General features: G+C 36.8%; 3 protein-coding genes across 3 annotated transcripts in view; 2 read left to right on the forward strand and 1 right to left on the reverse strand.

Annotated features, from left to right (window-relative positions):
• Window positions 1-5,333, reverse strand: part of arl15a (ADP-ribosylation factor-like 15a) — a 163,155-nt gene extending 157,822 nt beyond the window's left edge. Inside the window, exon 1 of the mRNA XM_051893914.1 lies at window positions 5,160-5,333. Coding sequence (XP_051749874.1) covers window positions 5,160-5,213 — 54 coding nt within the window. The 5' untranslated portion in view covers window positions 5,214-5,333. The remainder of the gene's footprint in view (window positions 1-5,159) is intronic.
• A 2,631-nt stretch (window positions 5,334-7,964) lies between these two features.
• hspb3 (heat shock protein, alpha-crystallin-related, b3) lies at window positions 7,965-8,739 on the forward strand. The gene has a single exon (XM_051893915.1). It carries the CDS (start codon window positions 8,046-8,048, stop codon window positions 8,496-8,498), a length of 453 nt encoding a protein of 150 aa, XP_051749875.1. The 5' UTR covers window positions 7,965-8,045; the 3' UTR covers window positions 8,499-8,739.
• Window positions 8,740-10,143: 1,404 nt separating this feature from the next.
• Window positions 10,144-25,367, forward strand: snx18a (sorting nexin 18a). The gene is made up of 2 exons (XM_051893913.1): window positions 10,144-11,952; window positions 23,664-25,367. Exons 1-2 carry the CDS (start codon window positions 10,491-10,493, stop codon window positions 23,915-23,917), a joined length of 1,716 nt encoding a protein of 571 aa, XP_051749873.1. The 5' UTR covers window positions 10,144-10,490; the 3' UTR covers window positions 23,918-25,367.
• The last annotated feature ends 1,442 nt before the right edge of the window (window positions 25,368-26,809 follow it).

Below are 26,809 nucleotides of genomic sequence, written 5' to 3' on the forward strand. Positions count from 1 at the left end.
CTTTAAGTTGATGTTGAGCCCTGAAAATATCAACTGTAATAAGTTTTTTGTGTTGCTGAAGTCAGAGTCATGTTTAGTTTTATTGTGATTTTGTTCATGTGTTTGATTTCCTGTATGTCCTTTCAGTCTAGCGTGTTCCACTCCCTTGCTAGAGCCTGTCCAAACGGAGACGCGTTTAGCTGTATACGTAAAAATTTTGTATCATATCGACGTTTCATTCAGATGGTTCCGGCATTTTGGGAGCCTGAAACCGCTATTTTTTGAAACCGGGTCCCAGAGTGGATAAATCTGAAAATGTCACCCTTGCGTTTTCGTGTGTACAGACAATCAGTATATTTTGTGAAACGATGATGTCATCATCCCACGTTTTGACCCTAGTCAGACACCGCTATGTCACATAACAACAACAACAATGGTGGACTACTTGCTTGTGTTCGTGCTGCAGAAGCTACTGAGCCTATTAGCTTTACTAAAGTAAAGCTTTATTACTAAGCTTTACTAAGGTTTGTATACAGCGTGGAAGGGAAATGCCATGCTCCAAAACTTCTTCTCCGTTTTTAGTGTATCTCTGTGGCAGAATTACAGCGCCACATCCTGGTCTGGCATGTATACCACACCGTTTTGAGTCGGTTTCAGTGGTTTCGTGTGTACGCAGATATTTCTTGAGATGACACCGTTTACGGAATTTTTTTTAGAACGAGGGAAAAAAAGATCTGATAGGGAAAGCTCTGGCTTCGTGTGGATGTGGCCTTAGTTTCCTTGGTTACTCATGAGTCAATGATTAGATTCACCTGCCACCATTTTAGTTTCCTTGTTAACCCTGTACCAGTGGTGTAATGTAACAAAGTAATAATACTTTGTTACAGTACTTGAGTATTTTTTGGGAGAATCTGTACTTTACTTGAGTTTTTATATTTCTGTCAACTTTTACTTTTACTCCACTACATTTCCTAAATAAAATGTATACTTTTACTCTGATACATTTTCCCAAAGCATTTTCGTTACTTACTACAAAATAAAGTTAGAAGAACACAGACTCTGCTTGCACAACCGCGGTTGATTTCATTTTCCAGGTTGCGTCCGTTGCTGGAGCGGCTGAGAAGAGTGCGCTGTCATTATACAGTATAAGAGCGGACTCTAGAGGCGAAATAAAAACTATCACTGATGCCTCATATAGTTTGTTTTGACATGTGACGTGAGGCTGCGCTCTGCACAGAGCGGGACACTTCAAAAATGGATTTAAAACATAGATAACAAAACGGTTTTCATATCATACATGTTTTCATATCATTATAAAGTAATTTGACTAGATGCTGCATTAGTGGAGAACAGTAGTATGTTTGCCGTCGAGGCTGAAAGGATGCTAACATTAGTACCTGAAGCGGTTAAAACAATGTGACAAAAACACCAACTGAAAGTATGCATATAATAGACCCATGCTAAGCCTTTGTGTGTAAAGATGGCAATTTTTAAGCATGACTGTTTGGATTTATATGAAATGGAAACACTTTACAATAAGAGTCCATTTGTAACATAAGGTTAATAAAAATATTGTTCATTTTTGTTGTCTCTTACATTAGTTATAATGCACTATGAATTAACATGAACGATCAATGTATAATTAATATATTAGTATTTTTTATATTTAAAAATTACAATATACATTTAGCCATTTTTTGATCCAAAGAAACAAAATGTAAGAGTTAAAACTGAACACAATCTTGCTGCTCAAACTGTGTATAGAACAATTTTTAATAATATTTTTTTGCTCCTTTTGTAATTTACATTTACTTGTACCTTTACTTTCAATACTTAAGTACGTTTAATATCAAAAAAATACTTTTCGTACTTAAGTACAAAAAATATCACATACTTTAAAACTTTTACTCAAGTAATATTCTAAACAGCGACTTTAACTTCTACCAAAGTCATTTTCTGGTAAGATATCTATACTTTTACTCAAGTATGGTTTTTGAGTACTTTATACACCACTGTTCTTGTGCATAAATACTCCCTGTTTTGTTCTGTTCCTTGTCATTGTCTTTAGTATGTGTGGAAAGCATTTATGTTTCTCCTGAAATTCTCCTACGTATTTCTGTTGTTCGATTAAAGATGATTTAGACTCAATTCTGGTGTTCTTCGTGTTGGCTACCACTCGTAACAGTTGTGTATGAATGAACATACTGCCATTACCATCTGGAAATACTGCCTAATCACTACTGTGTGTTTTTGAACAATCTGAGCCAAACATTTCCTAAAAACTTTCCTTAGCGAACCTAATGAATGCAAACATTGTTACTGTCAGTCAAACTATTAGCACAAAGACCACCTGAATTAGAACAAACAGGCAGTTAACAAACATCTCATTGGTATTCTGTACAGGAAAACTGTGCTCCTAATAACAATGAACAAAGGTTTACCATCTCATGAAAACAAGTACATTTCAGACTGACATTAGAACTGAGTAAACACAGATGCAGTTGCATGCAAACGCACGGAAAACTAAGAATGAGGGAGTGTGTGGTGTTTAGAGTGAGAGGCTTGACAACCGTTAGCCACCTGCCACAATTTTAGACCAAAACTAAAATAGAAGGCATGTGATTTTCCCCTCCATTGCCATCCTACAGAAAACTAATGAGAAACAATAAGACCTTCACCTGCACAGCCTGTGCACCACATCCACACACCTGTACCTTTCAACTTCTTATTGTGCTGACGCCACTGAAAATGAAACATTTACAATATATAACACATCTAAACTAATATTAAAACAAACTAAATGATAGGACATTGACTAACATCAACAATATACACTACGTTTCAAAAGTTTGGGGTCAGTAATTTTTGTTTAAAGAAGTCAACGTTTATTCAGCAAGGGCGCAGTGAATTGATCAAAAATGACAATGTTACAAAATATTTCTATCTCAAATAAATGTTGTTATTTGAACTTTTTATTTATCAAAGTATCCAAAAAAATGGATCACGGTTTCCACAAAAATATTAGGCAGAACAAATGTTCTCAAGATTGGTGTAAGAATTTTTCTTGAGCTTCAACTCAGCCTATTAGAATGATTTCTGAAGGATCATGTGACACTGAAGACTGGAGTAATGGCTGCTGAAAATTCAGCTTTGCCATCACAGGAATAAATTACATTTTAAAAAACACACACACACATACACATACACATATATATATATATATATATATATATATATTTTTTTTTTTTTTTTTTTTTATTGTAATAATAATTTATAATATTAGTGTTTTACTATATTTTAATTTAGATCCAATAATGCAGCCTTGGTGAACATAAAAGACTTCTTTCAAAAACATGAAAACATTTTACTGAACACAAACTTATGCCGGGTTCAGACTACACAATATCAGCCCAATTTTGGCACAATCCACTTGACGTAGGGTGTTGTGGTGATGCGTAAACGACAACAGGCGTCGGGACGCAAGACTCCATCGTTTCATCTAGTATAGTGTGTCATAGTGGACGACAACCGACACCGCGTCTGCCATGACAGAAAGACACTAGCATGTTTACATTTTTTTTCGGTCCTCCACGACGGTTCTGTCTAGGGCTGGGCGATATGGCTGAAAACTGTATCACGATATCAGTGTTTCATATCGGTCGATATCGATAATTATTGATATTTTTTATGACCCATTTAAAATAAGGACCAGGAGAAAAATATATTACATTTAAACATTTTTATTTTAAACTTAACCTTCCTCTGATCATAATCCCTTCAGTTATTAAGACAGAAATGTTAACAACCATGGAAAACTCAAATAATTAAAATGTTGTAGCTGCAACACCGCACAGATGTTGTTGGTTGAATACGGCTGTGCTCCAAAGGGTGAGCGCGGCTAAGGTGGTACATCAAGTTCGTGGTATTACCAGTCTTGGCGGGGACGACGGTCTTGCATAATTTGCAGACGACATTGGTCTGACTACGGTCAGACTTATAATATCCAAAAAAACTGCCATACTGGCGAGCTGACTTTTCCTCTTTTATTTACAATTTCCTCGCTCGCTGCGGCACTCATTTTCTGCTTATCAGTCGCCGGTTACTGAAGAGGAATCCAGCAGACCAGCACGAGACAACGATATGGCGCAACCAAAAAGATACTGTTACATGATTGGCTGTTAGCGTGTCACTCCCTACGTTGCTAGGTTACCAGAGAGCGAGTGCCTTTGTTAATGCAACCAAACTTGCTTCGCAACCTCTGTTTTCTTCCGACGAAGAATAAAAAAATATCGAACGTTTTATCGAACACATTTTTTATTGATATCGATCACGTGTCTATCGCAATACATATCGTTATCGTTTTATCGCCCAGCCCTAGTTCTGTCACATCTGTGAAGTTAACCAATAGGGGCACAGAGGCTCTTCCATACACAGCTTTCAAACATGGCGAAAAGAAAGAGAGGCAATTGTATTGGTGATGGTAGGTGGAATTATGCAAAGGAGGAAAGGTTCATGGAGCTATGGCAACAATACTCTATATATATATATATATATATATATATATATATATATAGTCTCCTACTATTTATGATGTTTCCTCAAGGGACTAAATCCAACAAAAGTTGTTTTTCCATTTCTATTATTAAAACAAATCAGCACATCTCACTAGTAACTGTTAATCTGGATTACTAGATAAGAAAAAGACCACAAGCCATAACAAAGAACACGTTACAATAGGATTACAGCTTTGTTTGTTTTTTTCTACTGTATTAGGTTCCCCTGTGACTTCTTACATAAAAGCACAGAAGTTAACCCAAGGGTTAATTATCAAAAACACCTGCCACACTACTCACTGGGGATATACAGGTGCTATATTCACCACAGTTTAATAATTTTTAAAATACTACCAGCTCATTAAAAAAAGTCAGACAGCGATTACGATTCCAGCTATTGTAAATCAAACATGCAGATCTACATGGGAGAACTATTGCAGTGTTCGGATTGTGTACATTGTTGAGAATGCCACCTGTAGCTTCAGGTAGCCTGTAAGATTATAACAGAACATAATTCCATCAAAATAAGTTTGGATAAAAATCCAAATAACTAAAATCATAGATACTGCACCAACAGGTGCATGCATAAAATGTACGGCAAAATTATGAGACGTGTGCTCGGCTTACCGTGTAAAAGCCAATCCTACACAGGGCTATTGAGAGCTGAATGTGTTCTGACATCGTCCCCAGCAACAGCGTTACCCCAGACAACAAACAAGCCAAGCCAGAGTTACTGAATAAGGCCAGCAGGAGGACGGCTTTGAAGAGGGAACACAGAAAGATACTATACGAAGACAGAGAATCAATGGTCCTTCTTCAAATGAAAGGATGGAGAAAAGAGGAAACAGTTCTGTTCATTCCCCATTCATAAATAAACAAGAGCTAGAGGTGGGTGTATACTCAGGAAGAGAGAGAGAGAGACACAACAACTAAAGGGAATTAGCAGAGCGCGGTCTCAAGAGATTATCAGCTCAGTGACTCGTACTGCAAAATAAAACTGCTAATTGGATTAGTTACTTTTACACACCTACACACAATAAATTTTACAGAATAATAATTTTAAAAAATTGTCAAAAATGATGAAGTTTGGTTTAAATAATCACATCTCCTACCTTGAAAAAACAGACAAACAGCTAAATGATGACATATTCTGATGAGCTATGTAATGATGTAAAGAAATGTATGAAATGTATCTTCCTTCTACTAACAAATAAAATGTTAGCCTAATGATCATGATTATGATAATAGCAATGATTGTGTACTCTTCAGTGAGTGAAAAACTCAGTGAGAGTTAGAAATGTACAATTAGGAAGCTGATAATATTATCAAAGCATGCTTCTGGTGTTTCTAAGTAATATTACGGTCTCAAATGGTCATCAATGTGTAAACAAATTCGAAATTGGACCGAATTTTTAGGCACCATTGTAAATTTTAACCAGTTGATTGAAAATAAGCTCATGCGCATTCTAAAAATCTAAATTCAAATAACGTATCTAAAATTATTCATGGAGCAGATAAAATATCTATAAACCATTTATCATTTTGACTTATCCCTTATCTTAAAAAATGGTTTAAAAGCTGAAATGTGAGGTTTATCATTTTATTTATTTATTTATTTGAACATGTTTGTCATGTAGCACATGTTAGTACTGTGAATGACCATTTCATCTCAATTTCTTTCTTTTTTTTCTTTTTTCTTTTTTTTTTGATCAAAAGAGGCAGTAAAAACATTTACAGTGTTACAAAACATTTCTATTTTAAATAAATGCTGTTCTTTTGAACTCTCTATATATTAAAGAACACTGAAAAAAATTTAACTTTTTCCCCCAAAAAATATTAGGCAGTACAATTTTTTTTAACATTAATAATAATAATTTAAAAAAACTCTTAAACACCAAATCAGCATATTAGAATGATTTCTGAAGGATCATGTGACACTGAAGACTGGAGTACTGATGCTGAAAATTCAGCTTTGCATCACAGGAATAAAACATTTGAAAAAGATTTCAAATAGAAACCACTTATTTTAAGATGTAGTTATATTTGACATTATTAGTGTATTTTTGTTTTTAAAAAATGCAGCCTTGAGCATAAGAGACTTCAAAAACATCTTACCAACCCCAAACTTTTGAACAGTAGTGAACGTACATGCAAGCATACAAATACTAAAGAATAAAGACATCAGTTTCGTAATCCAGGCCTACTCTAGGGCTGCGTTCCAGTTCGTTTTTTTATGACCTTCCCTCGCTAACTTCCCTCAGTCTCGTTGACTCGGATGTACGTCATTGCTTACGTTGCATGAGTGCCCACTTCTGGCGGAACCAATGGGCTGAACTGGAACGTCCAAAGCCCTTGATCACTTGGAATCTGCTATGGAGTTGATTTATTATTTAATTTTTTCCCCTTACAAAATTGTTTAATGCAGCATTCTATATGTATATATGTGTATTTTAAATATTAAAAAAATAATTATTATATCATAGAGTTGTTTGTGGTGGGGTAAATTAAACGTGATATGAGGTGATGTCACAATCGTGTTGCATTGTGGGTTATGGAGCTGCCTGAAGTGTACATATGAAGTAGACTGGTCAAAATCGAGGGAGCGAGGGTCTGTCCATATAAACTTCCCTCGTCCACTTCACGAAGTGGAACGCACTTCAAAATGGTGGCAGTTATTCCCCCGAGGGGAAGTGCTTAGGGAAGTTCACGAGTGCGTGTCTAAAACTGGAGTGGAACGCAGCCTAGTACTGCCATGTCCAGAATTTCTCTCTATATCTATATGCACTCTTAATAAATATCCACAAGGTGGCAGTATTGATTTATCATTTACATTTGTCCATAAACTGACTTCACAGATGCACAAAAAAATTTATCTATCATTCGTTAAGCCACAACATTTGTATGTGCCAGATAGTTTAGAATATATTTATTTAATAAGAGTTTTGCTCCTACTTAGTGTAGCATTTTAGGTATCCTTTTTTGACTATATTTGAAAATTTATTTTATTCCTGTGATGGCAAGGTTGAATTTTCAGCATCATTACTCAGTGAGAGTCTCAGTGTCAGTTGATCATTCAGAAATCATTCTATTTTGCTGATTTGGTGCTCAAGAAACAGTTCTTATTATTATTAATGCTGAAAACAGTTTTGCTGCTTAATATTTTTGGTGGAAAGTGTGATACATTTTCATCGAAAGTTCAAAACAGCTTACAGTATTTGAAATAGAAATCTTTTGTAACAATGCAAGTAAGTCTTTACTGTCACAAAAATGTCCCCAAATTTTTGAACAGTAGTGTATGTAACATAATATGCCATGCTTGTTGAGTACAAGCTTCCTACATACTAATGTGAACATATCAGTTGTCTTTGCCTATTCTAAAAATGGTCCGCCCCATCCCTTGCCCAGAAACCTAAGCAGAGGACTGTCTTTTTATAGCTTCGGTAGGTTCTAACGGCATTGCGCTTCTTCACATTCACTACACAAAAAGCCAAGGGAACCTCTGCACCCAGTGTCATGGCAGGAGAAGGGATCACTATTTCCCACTGGATATCAAGCCCTGTGCGCTACCAGGAGCACTTCAAAACCAGGAATCTCAATGAATGCACTGAAGATCATCGACTATTTGCCCTGCCGGGACCTGAATGTCTGCCGGTTAAAATGGACACTGAGGGGAGTCAAGCGGACAGTGAGGACGAGGATTCAGGAGAGCCAGTGTTTCAAGTCCTGCTGGACGTGACTCAGTTTAAACCAGAAGACATACTCATACAGGTCTTTCAGGGGTGGCTGCTAATCAGAGGTCAGCATAGGGTGAGGATGGACGAGCATGGGTTTGTGTCAAGGAGTTTCACTAGACAGTATCAGCTGCCTGATGGTCAGTTCCAGGCAGGGGACCTCAAAGCCATGCTGTGTCATGACGGGATACTAGTGGTGGAGACCAAGGACCGATGGTGGCCAGCGTGTGATTAGGAAAATGCAATGACTTAACATCATTCATCATGACATGATCAAACGTGGGCTGTGTTAGTAGAACATTTTTGTTGTTTTAAATCAGTTAAATCATAAAGCAATCACATAATTTGCTGTTATATGACAGTGTTGCTTTGTTCTGCATGTCCGCAGACATTTAACAACATTCATTCAGCTTGATTGCCTGCCTAATGCTTAGTTGCTTACCAGCAAAAAATGTCATTTTCTAATAAATAAAACAAGCCTCTCATATGTTCTATTTAAAAAAAATAACAGTCACCTTGCAGGAATGTGCTTTATCTCAATGACATCTCATTATGTCATATTGCAAACATGTTTGTCAGCATGCCACTATCATAACGCAGGGTATGAAAAATTTTGGAAAACCTGTTAACCACACAAATAGTCATCGGCTGGCATCACATCATAATACTGTAAAAACCGTATAAACTCAATTAAAGTAAATTTAATGCGTATTGTATATAGATAGAGAAAGCATCTTAAAAGTTGCTTAAAAGAGATTGAGCATCTACATAGCAATGTCCGAATTGTGAACTGATCTTTTAAATGAATCGGATCTTTCAATGAATCGGTTGAACCTGTTGACAAACCGGACTATACTGAATCCGCACCTCTTGAGTCTCTCTCGGCTATGACCTTTTCGTAGTAAGCCGAGAACCAATGATAGAACATTAGTAGCAAGGATTTCACTTCGTTCTAAGCATAAACAATATTTTACGCTCTGACTCCAGCGTTCCCGACCTTTTTTAACGATAACCGGTTAAAACGAAATAATAACACGGTTAAAGCTAAAGAGAGTGCGCTGTGATTAAAAATAAAATTCCAATGACATGAAACAAGTCGCAAGTGAATTCATCACAAACAGATGTATTCTTATTTGAGGAAGGATTAATGTTTGATAAATAACATAATTTACCTCAACATCGACTTCTTGAAGACTCTTCAACGGTCGCCATACACACGAAAGCGCGGGAAATTAAACCGGAAGTAGCGTAATTCCTAATGTTTACTGGGAAAGTATTATGCATTATAATTTTTTAGGATTAAATAAAATAAAATAAAATTAAAAAAAAAAATATATATATATATATATATATATATATATATACACATATGAATGAATTTGTTCAAATTACATTCAAGAACCGTCTCTGATTTTGAACGAATGGAGGATTTGACTGATGGAATAAGGTATTGATTTAGAATAAATGTTAATATAAAACGTACTAGAAACATGTTCACATTCTGTTTTAGTAGTATCTTTGTTAAATCTTGCAAAAAAATGCATTATCAAGCTGAAGTTTAGTATTGTTTAATGTAATGCAAATCACATTTGGCTCTAAATGACACTGTTTTAGCTTAATCATACCTGAAATAAACTAAACTGGGACACATGGAAGAAAAACTACACGTGGCTTTTCTGGGCATTTAATTTAGCGAATGTAATATCCCACGTGATGGCGTAATTGCGTGTTGATTTAAAAGAATCACTAAAACAGCTAATTGTATAGAACTCTTCAGAAGAGCCGATTTGCGACAATCAGAAGTCCCCCCTATGTTAGATTTGATTCGTGCTGTCTGGTGCTTAGCTCCACCCTCGACTACCCGGACTGGTTGTGCTCGGCGCTGTTCAGGGTGAGTGAGTGTAAACTGCGGTCAGTGTGGGACGGGCGCACAGCACGGTGACTGAGCTCTGGACGGCAAGCTCCACGGATGAAGAAATGATTCTGCCCACAGCTCTGGGGATTTTAAACACGACAGCTGACAGCTAAGCGTCACGTTATTATATGACTGGTGTGAGAACGACCCTGGAGATAGAGGGTTTACGGTTCCCGCAGCTAACGCGCAAGTTGTTGTCAGTATCGCAGATCAGTTAGTGAGTGAGTGAGCGAGTTTGGGTTGGAATTAGCTAGCTGATACGCTAGCCTTAAACGCTTTTAAATTAATCGCAGATTGGAGATATTTTGTGTCATGGCTCTGCGAGCGAGAGCTCTGTATGACTTCAATTCAGAAAACCCAGGGGAGATATCAGTGAAGGAGAACGAGATTGTAACTCTGTACAGCGAGCAGGACATTGAGGGCTGGCTGGAGGGATCGAACAGCAGAGGGGAGAGGGGGCTTCTCCCTGCGTCCTACGTCGAGATTTTGAGGAATGACACCGTCTCGTCTTTTAACAACAACTCTCGATATTCCAACATTCCCACTGGTGGTTCTGACTTAAGAAACCAGACTCAAGAGAGTTACAACACTGCACCAGCACCCAGCTTCACACCCTACCCTCCTCTACCTCAACAACAACATCATCATCCAGGGACCCCAGCTAGTGATGATGATTGGGATGATGACTGGGACGATCACTCGTCCGTAGCTGATGAACCAGGGATTGTTGGTGGAGGATACAGGAATTATGAAGGAAATGGACCCTCTAGCTACAGCATCTCCACATCCTCCATGCCTAGAGGTGCACAGCAAGCCAAAAGTTCAGCCACGGTCAGCAGAAATCTGAACAGGTTCTCCACTTTTGTGAAGTCAGGCGGTGAGGCATTCATCCTGGGGGAAGCATCCGGCTTTGTGAAGGATGGAGATAAAATCTGCGTGGTGATGGGTCAGTACGGTCCGGAGTGGCAGGAGAACCCGTACCCATTCACTTGCACTATTGATGATCCCACCAAGCAGACGAAATTCAAAGGCATGAAAAGTTACATTTCCTACAAGCTGACGCCGACCCACACGCAGAGTCAGGTCAACAGAAGATATAAGCATTTTGATTGGCTCTACGCGCGGTTGGTGGAGAAATTTCCTGTCATTTCAGTGCCACACATCCCTGAAAAACAAGCCACGGGGCGCTTTGAAGAAGACTTCATTTCTAAAAGGAGAAGAGGGCTGATATGGTGGATGAATCATATGACCAGCCACCCTGTATTGGCCCGGTGTGATGTTTTTCAGCACTTCCTCACATGCTCCAGCACAGATGAAAAGGCTTGGAAGCAAGGGAAGAGGAAAGCCGAGAAGGACGAGATGGTTGGTGCCAATTTCTTCCTCACCATCAGCACTCCTGCAGCCCCTCTTGACCTGCAAGACGTTGAAAGCAGGATTGATGGATTCAAGGCCTTCTCCAAGAAAATGGATGACAGCGTGATCCAAGTCAACGCCACGCTCAGCGAGTTTGCGAGGAAGCAGATAGCTGGGTTCAAGAAAGAGTATCAGAAAGTGGGACAGTCTTTTAAGTATCTAAGTCAAGCATTTGAGATGGACCAGCAGTCATACTCGGTTGGTTTGAACCAAGCAATTGCGTACACAGGAGAAGCCTACGAAGCTATTGGAGACTACTTTGTGGAGCAGCCTAAACAAGACGTGGACCCTGTGATGGATTTGTTAGCCCTGTACCAAGGACACCTTACCAACTATCCTGATATCATCCATGTTCAGAAAGGTAATCATTTACTCATTTATTTGTATCATCATTGAAACATGTGTGAAACTGTGTTCAGCTGAGATCAGTGGGCTTGAAATATAACAGGGTCACTTGCTTTCAAAAGTTTGCTTTGCTTGACTGATTTGTTTGCACTGAAGTGCCACCGATGAGTTCACTGGCCGCCCTGGTTTCGTCTGACTGTTGAGTCACATGGCGTGAGCTGTTGCTGACGTGCTGTGTGTGTTTTTCCTGTGGTCAATAAATCAACCACATACGACGGCAAAGACTGAAACTACTGACGTACTGCATTGTTCGTGGAAGCTTGACAGGAGAGTTTCAGTACACATGCAGTCATTCAGTCAATGCATTGATTTGAGCGTGGATGTTATTGTTACAGTGGTACACATTTCTTACATGTAACAATTGATAATGTCCTTGATAGTATTATAGTGTCATTTTATTTCAGATCAAAAGCATGTATGCATATACTTTGTTTTTTCGTCTGGAATCATGATGATTATCATTTTCATCATGATGCTCCAGAATGCAAATAAGGCCCTCAGAGGATGTAGGAAGTGCAGCAGTCACACCTTCAGCTGTTTGATTAACTGCTTGAATATTTATGACGTTCATTACCATTTGCAGATAAATGTGAGACTTTAGGCTCTCAAATTATAGGTTTTGAGATTATTTTTGAGATAGATTTCTTTTCTTTTTTTTCTTCTTCTTTTTTTTTAATGGAGCCACTAGCTTGTAATGTAGGTCTCACATAGAATGCAATGAACATTTAACATGAATTTTTCAATCAAGACTCCCAAACCCATATCCACATTAATCGTAAGAAAAATGTTTATTGTTGTAAGCTTAGGAGCCCTCAGCAAGCCCTCATTTTGAACTTACTAAAAATGATCACATATACAGCACAGTTCAAAAGTTTAGGACCAGTAAGATTTAAAAAAAATAATAATAATTAATTAATTAATACATACATTTATTCAGCAAGTATGCATTAAATTGATCAAAAGTGACAGCAAAGACATTTATAATGTTATGAAAAATTTCTGTTTCAAGTAAATGTTTCTATAACTTTGTATTCATCAAAGAAGCCTGAAAAAAAAATGTATCATGATTTTCGCAAAAAATATTAAATAGCACAACTGTTTTAGAAACACTGATAAGAAAGGTTACTTGAGCAACAAGTCAGCATATTAGAATAGGTAAAGTCGGACACTTTCTACTTCCTGTAGTGACGCTCACGCTGTGTTTGCATACTTTATCAGTTAAATGCAATATTTGTCAAATACAAAGACGTTTCAGAGGCGTTTTCATTCAATATGTATGTACTGCTTAATAGAGTGGTGCAGGTATGACATCACTTTGTAGGCCAGTCGGCAGTTAGCATCACACAGGCTCCCTCAACAAAAACCCAAAAGGATTTTTCCATAGGCTTTTGGATTATCACAAAAAACAAGCTCTGTGATCAACGAAAGTTTATGATACTTACACGTTTTGTCCATCAAGATAATTCTCACAGATGAACAAAACTTTTATGAATTTTGAAGTCTAAATGCAGTTGTCAGAAGTAAAAAGCTAAAAAAGTAGGCTATAAACAAACTACACCACAGTCCCACGACTTCAACGTCACCACCACTAAGCTTCCAACAACTCTTTCAGTTTTTATATAAAAACATTTTCCTAGAAAGTTTGAGTTAGAAATGCTTAGAATTGTGCTCTTATAAACTAAACGAGGCTGTAAAATTGGACTGAGTTTACCTGTTAGGCGTGATGACATTTAATCTCCCTGACTGTGTAGTCCCATTTAGCAAGCACCTTTTTCAAGTCACGTAACAGCTTAAAAAACTCACAAGTGGAGTAATACTTATGTATTTTATGTCGTAGAATAAAACGTGAAAGTGTCTTGAGCTTGTGTTCACCACAGACCCTATTTCAGCCATTTAACCACTTCCATATCGAGAGACTTTGGCAGGATGGAACTGGAAGTGCTAAAATGCTAACTTGTTTCTGCGTTTTAGCCTACAAAAATGGTCATACATGCACCACTCTATACAGCGTCTGTTTGCACACAAAAAAAGTTCAATATAAGCCTATATTATTTAAATACCATTGAAGTGGTGTCTGTTTTTTTTAATCTTGACACTATAACATGATTACATGAAAAAAGCTTTTACTGTTATAAAAACACAGATTAGTGGAACTGAAGGTGTCAGAATAAATACGAAACACATGTGATCGTTGTCATGCGGTGAATCTGGCCAACCGTGGGTCAGCTGTGTCGTCATCAGAGCTCGTGCAGCCGCTCTTGAGAAACTGCACCGGCTGATTCAGCTGTCTGCTCTCGAATCGCTCTCGTGGTACTTTAATGCCATACATTACATTCACATGGCGCTGTCTCAAGTCGGACAACATTTCTAACCGGTATGCAAGTCAGCCACTGATCAGTCTGCGCAGCGCTGCATAAAGTCGAACAACCCTAATGATTTCTGAAGGATCATGTGACACTGAAGACTGGAGTAATGTCTGGATCATTTATATACACATTGTCTTTTATGTTTTCAGAGAATTACTTAACTTATAGGCAACACTGAATTTTACAAGCTGTTTCAACAGTCCACGTTTATGTGGCTAATCGTAACCACAACCTGAACAAATAGTGCGACTATGTTAAAGCCCACAGCGATTGTCTAAGAGCTGCTGGGTAGCAGTGTACATTCATATGTCTGCTATCTCCTTATGGGAATGTAGCGAATGTTTTGATTTTGTTTTTCGCAACAAAATTTAAAAAGTAGCCTAAATTTAGCTACATTTATTTTTATGACTTAAATGTGTAAACCAGATGTTTAATGAGGTACAGACTGGTGCTGCAGACACACCACTGTCACTATTGTGCTTTGGAAAAATTGAAATGCTGTGTCGTACTTCCAGCAGAGAGGCCTCAGTCTGTGACTGATTCAGCTGACTGTTTAGGACTGAGGTCACCTGCGGCTGCCTGAAGCCCATATGCCATACCTGAGCGTTTGCCAAAGGTGTAATGTATTTTTAGCAAATTCTTATTGTCATTGTCACCATATAATTTTAGCATGAAAGATACTGCCTTATAAGGTGTGCATGAGTGCTTTGAGAAATGTCATCTTTTCTGCATTCTGTCTGTGGTGTTACCCACAATTTCACAGTTAACTTGTGCAAACAGTGAGCAATGGGCATGAGATGGAACATCTACGGGGTCTGAGAAACAATCAGTCAGACTTTGAATGATTTAGTAGAAAACCATGAGCAAAGTTGTCCACTTTCCATCACCACTGTGACAGAGTAAATACTGACATCGTATCTGCGCCTCGATTGCAATGTCTGATGGCAAACAAAAAGAGACATTTAAGACAAAACCCCCTGAGGGATTGGAGGCATATTATAACCACTTCCTGTCTCATCTCCTCATAGACATTTGACATTTATCTTTCATAAGCAATAATGATTATTTAAGCTTTGAATTCTGGTCATGGCTGCATTATGACATAGTTTCATAGTGTAAGATTATCAAATTTCAAGGCCGTCATAATGTCCACAGGGATAAATGAAAGGTCTGCTGTATTTTTGATAAAATACACATGAGCACAGCATGTATTGATTTGTCACTATAGAGCCCCATTAGTGATGGAAGTGAAGAGCCATTAGTGAACATACTGACGTTGGTGTAAATGGGACCCTTTTCTCCATCGCTTTTCTGTTACGTGCAGTGAAATATGTTGAAGTATATGACAATGAGAGGAAATAATGACTCAAATGTGATGTGGTTAGCTGGGGAAGTTTCGCACTGTGCTTAAACCCTCTGCCAACCATTAAAAGGCTATCTAAAGCCTTTCATCTCTTTGACACATTTTCAGTATTTATTGTGTTAGCAACCTAACGTTATCTCTGGTCATTCGAGTTGAAGTCTGAAAAGAACTTATGTTTTCTCTCTTCTATGAAACATGATTTTAGATGTCGTGTGCTCTGAAGTTTTCTGAAGTCTAAAGATAGTTTAGAGAAGGGTGGTGCACATTTAGTCTGCACAAAGACATTTTCCTCAAAGTATTTATATCTTTTATACTTAAATTGCATGATTACTGTATGTTGAATAATTTTACGTGTTTGTCTGATACACTGTCTGTGACCTGTTCACAATCTAATTTGAGCAGTCCAATCGAGTCACACTTTCCACAGATAATTAACTTTAAACTGAAAATGATGTCATTATCTACCCACCCTTTTTTGTCTGTGGAACACAAAAGGAGTAGTTGTCGATCTCTTTTTCATGCTACAAAAATTTGTGGTGAGCTCCATTCAAAAGTATTTTGTTTTTGAAAGAAGTCTCTTATGATCACCAAGGCTGCATTTAAGCTTTTATCAAAAACAAAGTAAAAAAAAACAAAAAAAGTACTATTATTACAATTTAAAATAACTGTTTTCTATTTGAATATGTTTTAAAATGTAATTTTATTCCTGAGGGCAAAAGATGAATTTTCAGTATCAGTACTTCGGTGTCACACGATCCTTCAGAAATCATTCTATTATGATGATTTGATGCTCAAGAATTCATACTATTATTATAGTATTTTGCCGCACCTAAGAAATTCTGCCTAATTTATTCTTTTGTTTCACTGAAGAATGAAATAATACAGGTTTGGGAATAGCATGAGGGTGAGTAAAGATGAGGGTGAGTCATGAGATTCAGCCACACCCTAAAAAGGTTTAGGTACTCATATGTACACTTTTGGTACCAATAAGTACCTTTAAGTTACTATTATGCACTCTTTAGGTACAAATGTGTACCTTTTGAAAGGGGTACCGCCCCAGTGACAGCTTTTGTACCTTTTTTTCTGAGAGCGCACCATATAAGACGCAGCAGCTTCTGAAATGGTCTAAAAGATGAAATTCATTGGTTTCTTTTTAGGTGCTGAAGTACTAGCAAATGTCTTGTAATTCACAGTGGATGACTTTTGTATTTTCCCTAATGCGAATCTAATGGTGCCTTTCTAAAGCAAATTGCACTTTATTTCACTTTTGTTTTTCCAGTGATCTTTATTTGCCTTCTCATTTGTTTAAAAAACCAAAAAATTGATCTGCCACCTGTGTTATCATCAGAGCAAAGTCCCATGTAAAAAGTCATGATCCAGATCTGTGTAATATGGTTGGGGGTGTCAGTAGGGGCTTATGTTCTCTGGTTGCAGTTCATCGGCAGGACCGTGTTGTGTAATAGCACGTATTACGTAATGCCTGAAGAGGTTCTGCAGCAGCAAGCTTTATAGTGGCTCAGTCGAGCGCAGATTCCCACGTGTCTCCTCCTTTCATACAACTGGTTTCCTGTTTTGGTTTTATTACACTCTTTGTTTGATGTTCCACCTATTAAAAGCTATTTTCACAAATGATTGGTAGCAATAAATGCAGCTTATCTAAAACCTTAATTGAGGGAATGGAACATGATTTGGCGACTTAAATGATTTAAAATGTATTTTATTTAGGCATGTACACTATTTTTAGTATGTACTATTATTAACTGAAGTAGTGTTGTCACGGTACCAAAATTCCAGTAGTCGGTACCAATACCATAAAAATTTTACGGTTCTCGGTACCTCGGTACCTATATAAAATAGTAAAATAGTTAACAGATTTTGCTGTGGTACCACAGCAAAATCTGTTAACTATTTTACTATTTTATATAGCCTATTTTAAAAACATATTAAATATGGTAATCATAGGCTACATATAAATATTTGGAGCATGTGTGTATGTTTGTGTGTGTATATATATACCTCAATGAAATAAATTTTGAAATATAAAATAAATAAATAAATAAACATTCATTTTGTAACAGACGTGCGTGTTTATTTTAGCTATTCCTTCAATGAAACGACACACTACAGCCTGTAAAACTATGAAATAAATATCGGTAAATAATGGTAACCTAAATAATAAGAAAGTTAAATATTATTTAAAAACATTCGTTTTTTATTTCCACACAAAGATGCGTCATATAGCCTACCGCTCTGCTCTTTGAGAGGGATGTGGGACACGAGCAGGAAAGAGACCATTTCTCTTTAATAATATCTTCATGTTATCTCCTGATGTTACAAGCAACTGACACTTGTTGTAAAAGGTCTGAAGAGCGAGTTTTATCTTCACACATTCAGGCTATATTTGATTTAGCGCTGCCAGGGAAAGCGAAAGTAAAAATTACCAGCGTGCGTGAAAAACCCTATACAAATAAACTTATTAGACAAAATCTAATAACAAGCACAAACTGTGTTCAATAGAAACTGACGTGAAGTAAAGAATGCGAATAGCCTATAATAGGCCTAAAAGCGAACGAAAGGAAGAAACGTTATAACGCGCCTTATAGTGAGTGAAGATTTGGGAAAAGAAACAGAGATTCCATGTTCAGTGGAATAACTAATGGAATATTGTTAAATTCTCTGCTAATCGGGTGACCAGATCGCGATTCGCAAAACAGAATACAAAGCTTAAATTTATGGACTCTCGTACCTCTCTTATTCGGCATGAACCAAAATGTTTCCATGGCTGCGATGTCACATTTAATTGCTAACCTATTATTTCTTTTGTAAACAAAGCTTTGTGCTTCACTCGTGTCATATTCAAGTAAATACTGCCACAGCCCTATCAGTGGGTACCGAACATACCCGGATTCTCGGTACTACCGGTAGCCTACTACAGAAATGCGGGTATCATCACATTTTCAAAATTTCAGTACCGAAGTACCGGTACTTTTGACAACACTAAACTAAAGTGTGTCCCTTCTGTAATCTGTGAGATGTCAGATAAAGTGGTCGCCACTCCAGCTATGCACGTCTCTTTAACTGCTAATGGTGTTTGTGTGTTTCATGGCTTTGTGTTGTCAGATTACTTGTTACATGTTATTAGTTCAATTTACACTATAATATCAGAGTTACATTTTCAGTAAGTGACATTATTTTTCAGTTTATTTACTATTTATTAGCCCTTTTCACACAGTAAGCCCAGCAAATTACTGTAAATTGACCAGAATGACTTTACCAGTAAATAGCAACGGTGTTCTGGCTTTTACCGTTAAGAGACCATTCACACGTCAGCACTAAAACACCAGGACGTCACATTTTCTGCGCAAAATGTCTTAATTCGATCTTCCAGTAAAACTTCTCTTTGGTAACGTATGCTGAACTTTTCCAATCATTTAGTCCACTTAAACCTCGGCCCTCCACAAGGGACTGCAAGCTCACAATAATGTTTGAATGCAACACCGACATCTCAAAATCCAATCAACTGATGAATAGAACCAAGTTCGGCCCTAATTTGTTTGTTTTTTTTCTTTTTTGATAATTTGCTACACTTGGATGTGCGTCACAATACAACTGTCTCTACTTCTGTTTCATTTTAAACAGTGTTATTTGTCAAAAATGTAAAGTTTAGTTGCTTCCTGATTCTCACAATTGTGGTTCTGTGTACATATTACTGTATAAATACGGATTTAAAACACTTTCCGTGGTATAGCCTGTATGTCAGGAAATGTCAAAGGGAACAAACTTTGTCCATAGCAAAAACAACACACTCCAATGTAAATAATGTCTGCAAGTGAATGTCATGAATTCACTCTGGATGAGACAGAGAGAGACTGATGATGGAAAAAACATGATGCAAAAATAACCAAATGTGTTATGATCCATACGAAGTAACCCTTTTTAGTTACGAGATTGTAATGCTTCACATTTAAAAGTATTGTTCCCCAACAAGGGCTGTCTGAAATCTGCCTTGCTGTCTTTCATCATTGACCTGCATCTTGTCTACCTTGAATGCACTTGTCTTTCTCTTGTGTGCTCTTTTGAACTGTGTGTTCATGTGAGCGTGTGTGTGTTTGAGGAATTTCAGAGATCTGGGTTACTCTCAAGTGAAGGCTTCTTTGGCCAGAAGGCAGATAGTGTGGAGTTTGGGGGGATGGGACGGTTAGGAATGTCTTGCATGTTTCTCCTTACGAGGAGGGAAGTCAGCCATCTGTGTTCAATACTTCACTGATATGCAGAAGGCTTTCAGAGAGCGGATCATTATATCATGAGATCTGAACTAATACTTTAGTTACAGACTCTATTATTTGTGCTGCATTTAAGACAAGCTTGAATTGCAGAATCTGTCATTTTAGAGTAGGGTTTAGTTTTGAAAATGTCATTCTTTTTTATATTTTTGGCACTTTGACTACAAAACAACACAGTATATCACATCTTTTATCATCTTTATAATTACCTTCAAAGTTCTTGTTTAAAGTTGTTGTTTTTTTTTTGTTTTTTTTTGTAAACTCCCATTTATATTTTTATGCTAGTTTCACTTCTAGTTTTTGTCGTCTTAGTATTTTTAAAAAATACTTGTCAGCTCTCTGGCATCTTTACCACACAATACCATTTAAAAGTTTGGGGTCAAACTCGTTATTAAGATTTCTTTAAATGTTTTTGAAAGAAGTCTCTTATGGTCACCAAGGCATTTATATGATCAGAATACTGTAAAAACAGTAATATTGTGAAATATTATTACAATTTAAAATAACTGATTTCTATTTTAATATTTAAAAAAAAAAAAAAAAAGATTCCTGTGATGCAAAGCTGAATTTTCAGCATCGTTACTTCAGTCTTCAGTGTCACATGATCCTTCAGAAATCATTCTAAGAAGAACATTTAAAATTGGATTTTTTTTTTGTATTAAAGTCTTTACTGTCACTTTTGATCAATGTAATTCATCCTTGCTGAAAAAAAGTATTAATTTTTTACTATCTTTCTGACAGCAAATTTGTGAACCGTAATACACTTAGGGTTTACACAATATATTTTTAATATTTCACCAATAAACAGCTATTCCCACAAGCATTTCTACACTCAGAGAACCCGTAACGGTTCTTACAGAAAGAAGTTTCTCTCTTTCCTCATAAGGTGTGAATTCCTGTGTAATGTCTGACTGTTATTATGTCATGTCGATGTGACATTTAATGGAGTTCATTCTCGTTTCCTGTCATTGTAATATGAATCAGCTTGCTGGCGAAAGCAATGTCTTTGACATTCACTGACATTGTTGAAAGTTTTATTACAGTCAATCTGTTTGTCAATCATGGCATTGTGCAGTCACATAATTTTGCATAATGAAATTGGCAATCTACATACCTGAGCTAGTTTCACATCTCTTGTATCATATCTCTCTTTCCTTAAAATAATAAATGTCAAATCAATATTTCATTATCTTTTTTTTATTATTATTTTCCGGTCATTTTAGCAAAATAACCACTTTCGGAGTGACATTATCACCCTGTCTAGGTTTAATAATATACAATAATGATTTGCTGTGTGATGGATTATCATTATATATGCTAGTGTAATGATCTTTTATTTTCTTTTTTCTTACACTTTTTTTCCTGTCATTTCCACCAAGACAAATGCAGCCCTGTCTATCGCTGATAATGCAAAATTTTTACCAATCTGGCACAATTGAGCCACATTCTACAGAGGAAAACATGTGATTTTACTGCATTTTAACTTCCATGTTCTATGAGCTTGCAAGACTTTTGCAACAACAGTAGTGTTGCATGCAGCTGCCACATACCTCATTATTCATTCATTTTACTTCCTCTTGTAGACAAAATCTCCAGAACAAAAGATATTAAGCCAACATTCATTTCAAACATACATTCAGAAGCATCAGCTGTAGTGAAATGAATTTTGTTTTGTATTTAATCGAAGCACGATGGCCATATAGTCTAAAGCAGTGCTTCTCAAACCTGTCCTGCATGGGTACCCCCACCGCTGAACATTTTGTATGTCTCCCTCATCCCTCGTCCTTGTGTTTTTATACTACATCATCATCAACCGTCAAAGTTTAATTCCAATACTTAAGAACACAAGTACAGAGGACACATGAAAAAACCCGGATGTGTTCTTGATATTGAGGACGCATCGAATGCAGACTTGAGAGAATCAAACTGTAGAAATCCCAGAAGACGCTGTGGGCGGACGACATATGGAAGCCTGTAAGCTTTAAACCTCTCGTTCTCACTTAAAAATTCCCTCTGCAAGCTCATAAATATGTGACTGCTCATGAAAGTAAACATTTGTCGTTTTGTTTTGCCTAAATTTATAAAGTGATAAAGACCTGTAGAAAGCCTGCAGTATTTTTATTGGCAAATTAAAAAGAATGTCAGCATTGACAAAGCATATGTAACAACATTAAGCATGCATACTTGTTTTCACAAATACACATGGTAAATTAAAATTATATAAATTATTATGAAAATGTCTGTAATAAGCAAGTATGAAATAAATGTTTTAATTTGTTTGTGATGTTATGTTGTGTTTATTGTGCATTGGACGCTACTTATAATATGCTGTAATGGTCAACAAGATCTCAGCACATCTCAGTTCTCATAAGGATGCGTTCTGTGTCCTTGCATCCTTCCGAGTTCATTATTTCAAGGTAGTCTGGCAAGACTGATCTCCACCAAAACGCAAGTGCGTTCTTTGCATTCTTGGAAATCAGAAACAGCCTTGAATGGGGTGTGTCTGATGAGGGAGACCTCCAAAATGTGCAGTCATGGGGGGTCCCCAGGACAGGTTTGAGAAGCACAGGTCAAAAGCAGGGTTAATATAGCCTAATATAACTAAAAAATTTCCCAAGCAATTATTGAAATGAACACAACCCTCGTAGATCTACAATCAAGTAAATAACTAGCATTTGCTAACAAATTTCACGCTAGGTGACTAAAAAAAGGTTTTTAATTAGCCAATGGCTAGTAACTTATATGATTTCAGTCACCTGTGATTGAGTTAAAAAAAAAAAAAAGTTTATCACAGATATAATTGCCTGCTGAGCTTATGCACCATTGCTTGAGTATTTTACATTCCATGTAAAAAAAATGTAAAAAAAAAAGTCTGGTGAGAAAAATAAGAAATTTACTAGCCAATGGCGATTCGAGCTTCAATGTGTCCGTAGAGGGTTGAAACATTCTGTAATGAAATAAAGAAGCAAATTACAAGCAGTAGGATGCATAAACACAATAGAACAATGACAGAAATTAAGTAGTGCTTTAAGTTTTCAGATAGGTCTGTTCAAGTAAGAAATAATTGCATAGTATTCACTATGCTGCTGTCACTTTAATAAGACAGTATGCACAGATCCAGTATACTGAAACACATTTGATTTTGTCTGTGTTTATGTGAATACTCACCAAGATGGGCATTCTGGCAATTAAGTGTGTGTATTTGACCCTTTTAAATGCAAATTAGCCACACGAGAACTCGATTTGGTTCTCACACACTGACTGAGAGGCGGCTTTCAGACCTGCCTTCGGGGCACCAGTACCGGATTCAGCTCTCTTGCATGGTTTATTGTTCTTTTATTAACTTCTCAAGCCCGTTCTGCTCTTTATTTTCTCATTCACTGATCTCATTAGCACTCTTAACATATATATGTGTATAGCCCTACTCCCTACTGTTTGCCAATGATTTATACATCAGAATAGTAAACTGATAAATATATCATAAAAGTGACTTCCTGGTCATGCCATATTTCTCTTTGCAAAACATGTTTTTACAGCAGCCACATTCATGCAGAAGAACAGACGAGTGTAACCTGTTGAGCTATTTACCATAACTACTCTCTTGACTGAATCGGAGTCAATATTTAGTCTCATCCTGGTTCTGCTTTCTCCACAGGTGCTCTGACGAAGGTGAAGGACAGCCAGAAGCACGTAGAGGAAGGGAAGATGGAAAGGCTGCATGCAGATGGCATCAGGGAACGTTGCAACATCATCTCTTTCGCCACGTTGGCTGAGATCCAGCACTTCCACCATACTCGAGTGCGGGACTTCAAGTCCCAGATGCAGCATTACCTACAGCAGCAGATCAGTTTCTTCCAGAAGATCACAGGCAAGCTGGAGGAGGCGCTTCAAAAGTATGACAATGCCTAAATGAACCACGTTTGAATTGGACTGACAGAGCTTTACTTTGCCCGGCAGAGAGCCAGGTGAGGGTTAGCCAGCCCCTAGCAATATGTGAAACACCAAGAGTCTAAAATTTATGAAATCTATCCCCATTAGAAGGAACTGAAAATTGTTTGGGGACAGTATATTGTGAGAAGGCGATAAAAAACGTCTGTGTTTTCCTGTGTAAAAAAAAAAACTGATGAGGAAGACAGACACGCAGAACATAGTCACACAGAACATGGAATGTCTTTGATCCTGCTACTAATGTCATATTTTAAACAGTGTTCTTCACACAGATGAGTGAAATATTGATATGACTCGAGGAGCTCACGTGGCTCCTCTCTGCCACCTTTTAAACACTCCAGACCCTCTTAGCCATTCTTAGATGTTTACAGACCTTACAGAGCCGCTGTCATCACTGTTGTGCCTTTCGATCTCGTCTTGTTGGTATTTTTATAATTTCTTAAAAAGAACTATATATTATTCTTATTCTGAGATTTGTTTTTACAAGGCTTAATTTTATTATCTTAATTATCTTATCTTAAAAGTCACTCCTGCTTAAAATGGCAGGGCGAAGAAGTAGCTGGCTCATGTTTTGAGATAAGCGTGGGAGGAGTTGGTCACAATGGCCTAATTTGGTATCCCATCTGATTTATTCTCCCTGCTCCCCATGATATTTTGGGTCCAGTACAGAACAGAATGTGCATTTGAGGGAAACAGTAGTCGTCGTCAGATCACCTGTCGTTACTCGGAGACAATTGAGCAGGCACCTAAAAAATGTTCAAATGTGATGTAAACAGGAAGCACAGCACACTCAGGATAACAAGAGTTCATTTTGGACACTTCAGCCTACCACTTTTTTGGCTAATGACATTTCTCAAAACTAACAGTCCTCAGAGAATCCAGTTTATTTTCTACTACAGATTTCTACTTATGAACCACACCTAGATGTGCTGAAATGTTAAAGAAGATTCCAAATAAATTGTTCACATAACTGCTTGTTGCATTGAAAATATTTTTGTACCTTATGTGTTTTGAGGTTTGCGCATTCAAACACCACATTGAACATACATTATTTTGATCTTCTGAAAGTAGTTATAAATAATCAAGGCCAACAAGTTTGTTAGTTGTTACTTGTTTTGATCATATCCTGTGCTGACATAGTGAAAAGGAGAACGGATGGAAATAGAAACATAAAATGGTTTTCTTTTCTCTTTCCCTGGTTTGTTCAGTGTTGTGCTGAAGGGAAAAGGAAATCTTTTAAGCATCTTCTTGCTAGTGTTAACGCATGAAAAATGTGAAAATTGGTGCAGATGTTTATTTGTCAACACTATCGTGAAATATATCAACACTATATTTTCACATTGTACATGATAATAACAGACACTTGTTATTGTTCGTTTGCATCAGCAATAAAAACATTCTCATACATTCATCACTTTAAATCTTGTTTACCACACCATACACTTGTTTTGTTGTAAGGAATGATATTTTTACCATATCTACGGGTCAATGACGTGACGGGTCATTTTTTTGTCCAAAGGCCTTAATAATAATAAAAAACAAAGACATGATATCCAAAGTATGTAAGGTAGTACAACTAGATCTCTTTTATTGAATCAAAAGGTTTTAATTATATTTTGCTACATATAAAGGTATTTTAAAGTTTTCGAAGTGTCAAAAGGTCATTCGGTTTAACTGTCCAAAGGCCAATACAACCATTTCATTTGTGATTAAAATATCTTAATGTAATAAATGTATATATTTTGATGTCATTCAGAGTAACCAATATAAAGTGACCATTTTGGATCAAGTCATGCGGTCAGTATCAAGTGACAGGATATGACATCATTCAGACACCTGCAAAGGACCACATGGTTGTGAAGCAAAGTAACTAACTCTCTTTTAACAATTTGAAAAATTCATGTTTTCACTTGCTCATACGCATGTCCCGAAACATCAGGTCATTCGGTACAACCGCTATAAAACATGGAAAATGTTGTAATATTTTAAAAGCTTGTACTAAATATAAAATGTTTAATTGTCCTTTTGCTTGCTAGCTAGCTAGCTAGATATCAGCCTGTTAGCATTGTTCGAAAATATCATCATTCGGTATAACCAAAAGTGTCATTCGGTAAAACCGAAATTTTGGTTAAACTGAAGGACAAAATTTGTCACCCAAAAAAGTCAATCTTGTAAAAAATGACAAAAACAGTGTTAATTGATTATAAAAACCACATAATCTCATTGTTAACACTTAATAAAACTTCAAAATTAATTATATCTCCATTATGTTTTTTTACACTTTTAAAAACCTTATTCGTCAATGACCCCTACATGGTTTACAATCTAGCATATAGGCACTTAATGGACATTCAAGGAGTGTCTAGTTTTAAAACTAGTAGTTAAATAATCTAAACAAAATCTTTTTAATTCTTACATTATACAGGCTATATTTATGACCTAATTGTCATAGAGCAAATATACTGTGTGGAATTTTTGTGTTGAGTTCATATAAATGTTAAAATAATACAAAAAAAATATTATTTAATATTTATCATTTGATATCAAATATACTTTTTCTTACATGTATAAAGAAATTTGAACCTAAAATCTAAGGTACTGAACATTATTTGGCATCTACCCATTTGATACTGTTTTGAATCTCAATACGTATGGGGATTGCTGTCGGTTAACAGTGATTTTTCAGTTTGTGATGTGGTAATGAGAGGAGTGTTCACTGTGAATGGTGACAAATGCCTTTTTCAAGGCCAAGCCGTGGGAACGCAGTCTGTTTGCCAGACCTGCCTGCTCTTCTAGTTGGCCCGAGCACAGCCGCTTTTCTCAGCCCTGGCTGTAAACACTGAAGCACGCTCT

The sequence above is a fragment of the Ctenopharyngodon idella genome, chromosome 5 (genome assembly GCF_019924925.1).
Source record: "Ctenopharyngodon idella isolate HZGC_01 chromosome 5, HZGC01, whole genome shotgun sequence".
In the NCBI taxonomy this organism is placed as follows: Eukaryota; Metazoa; Chordata; class Actinopteri; order Cypriniformes; family Xenocyprididae; genus Ctenopharyngodon; species Ctenopharyngodon idella.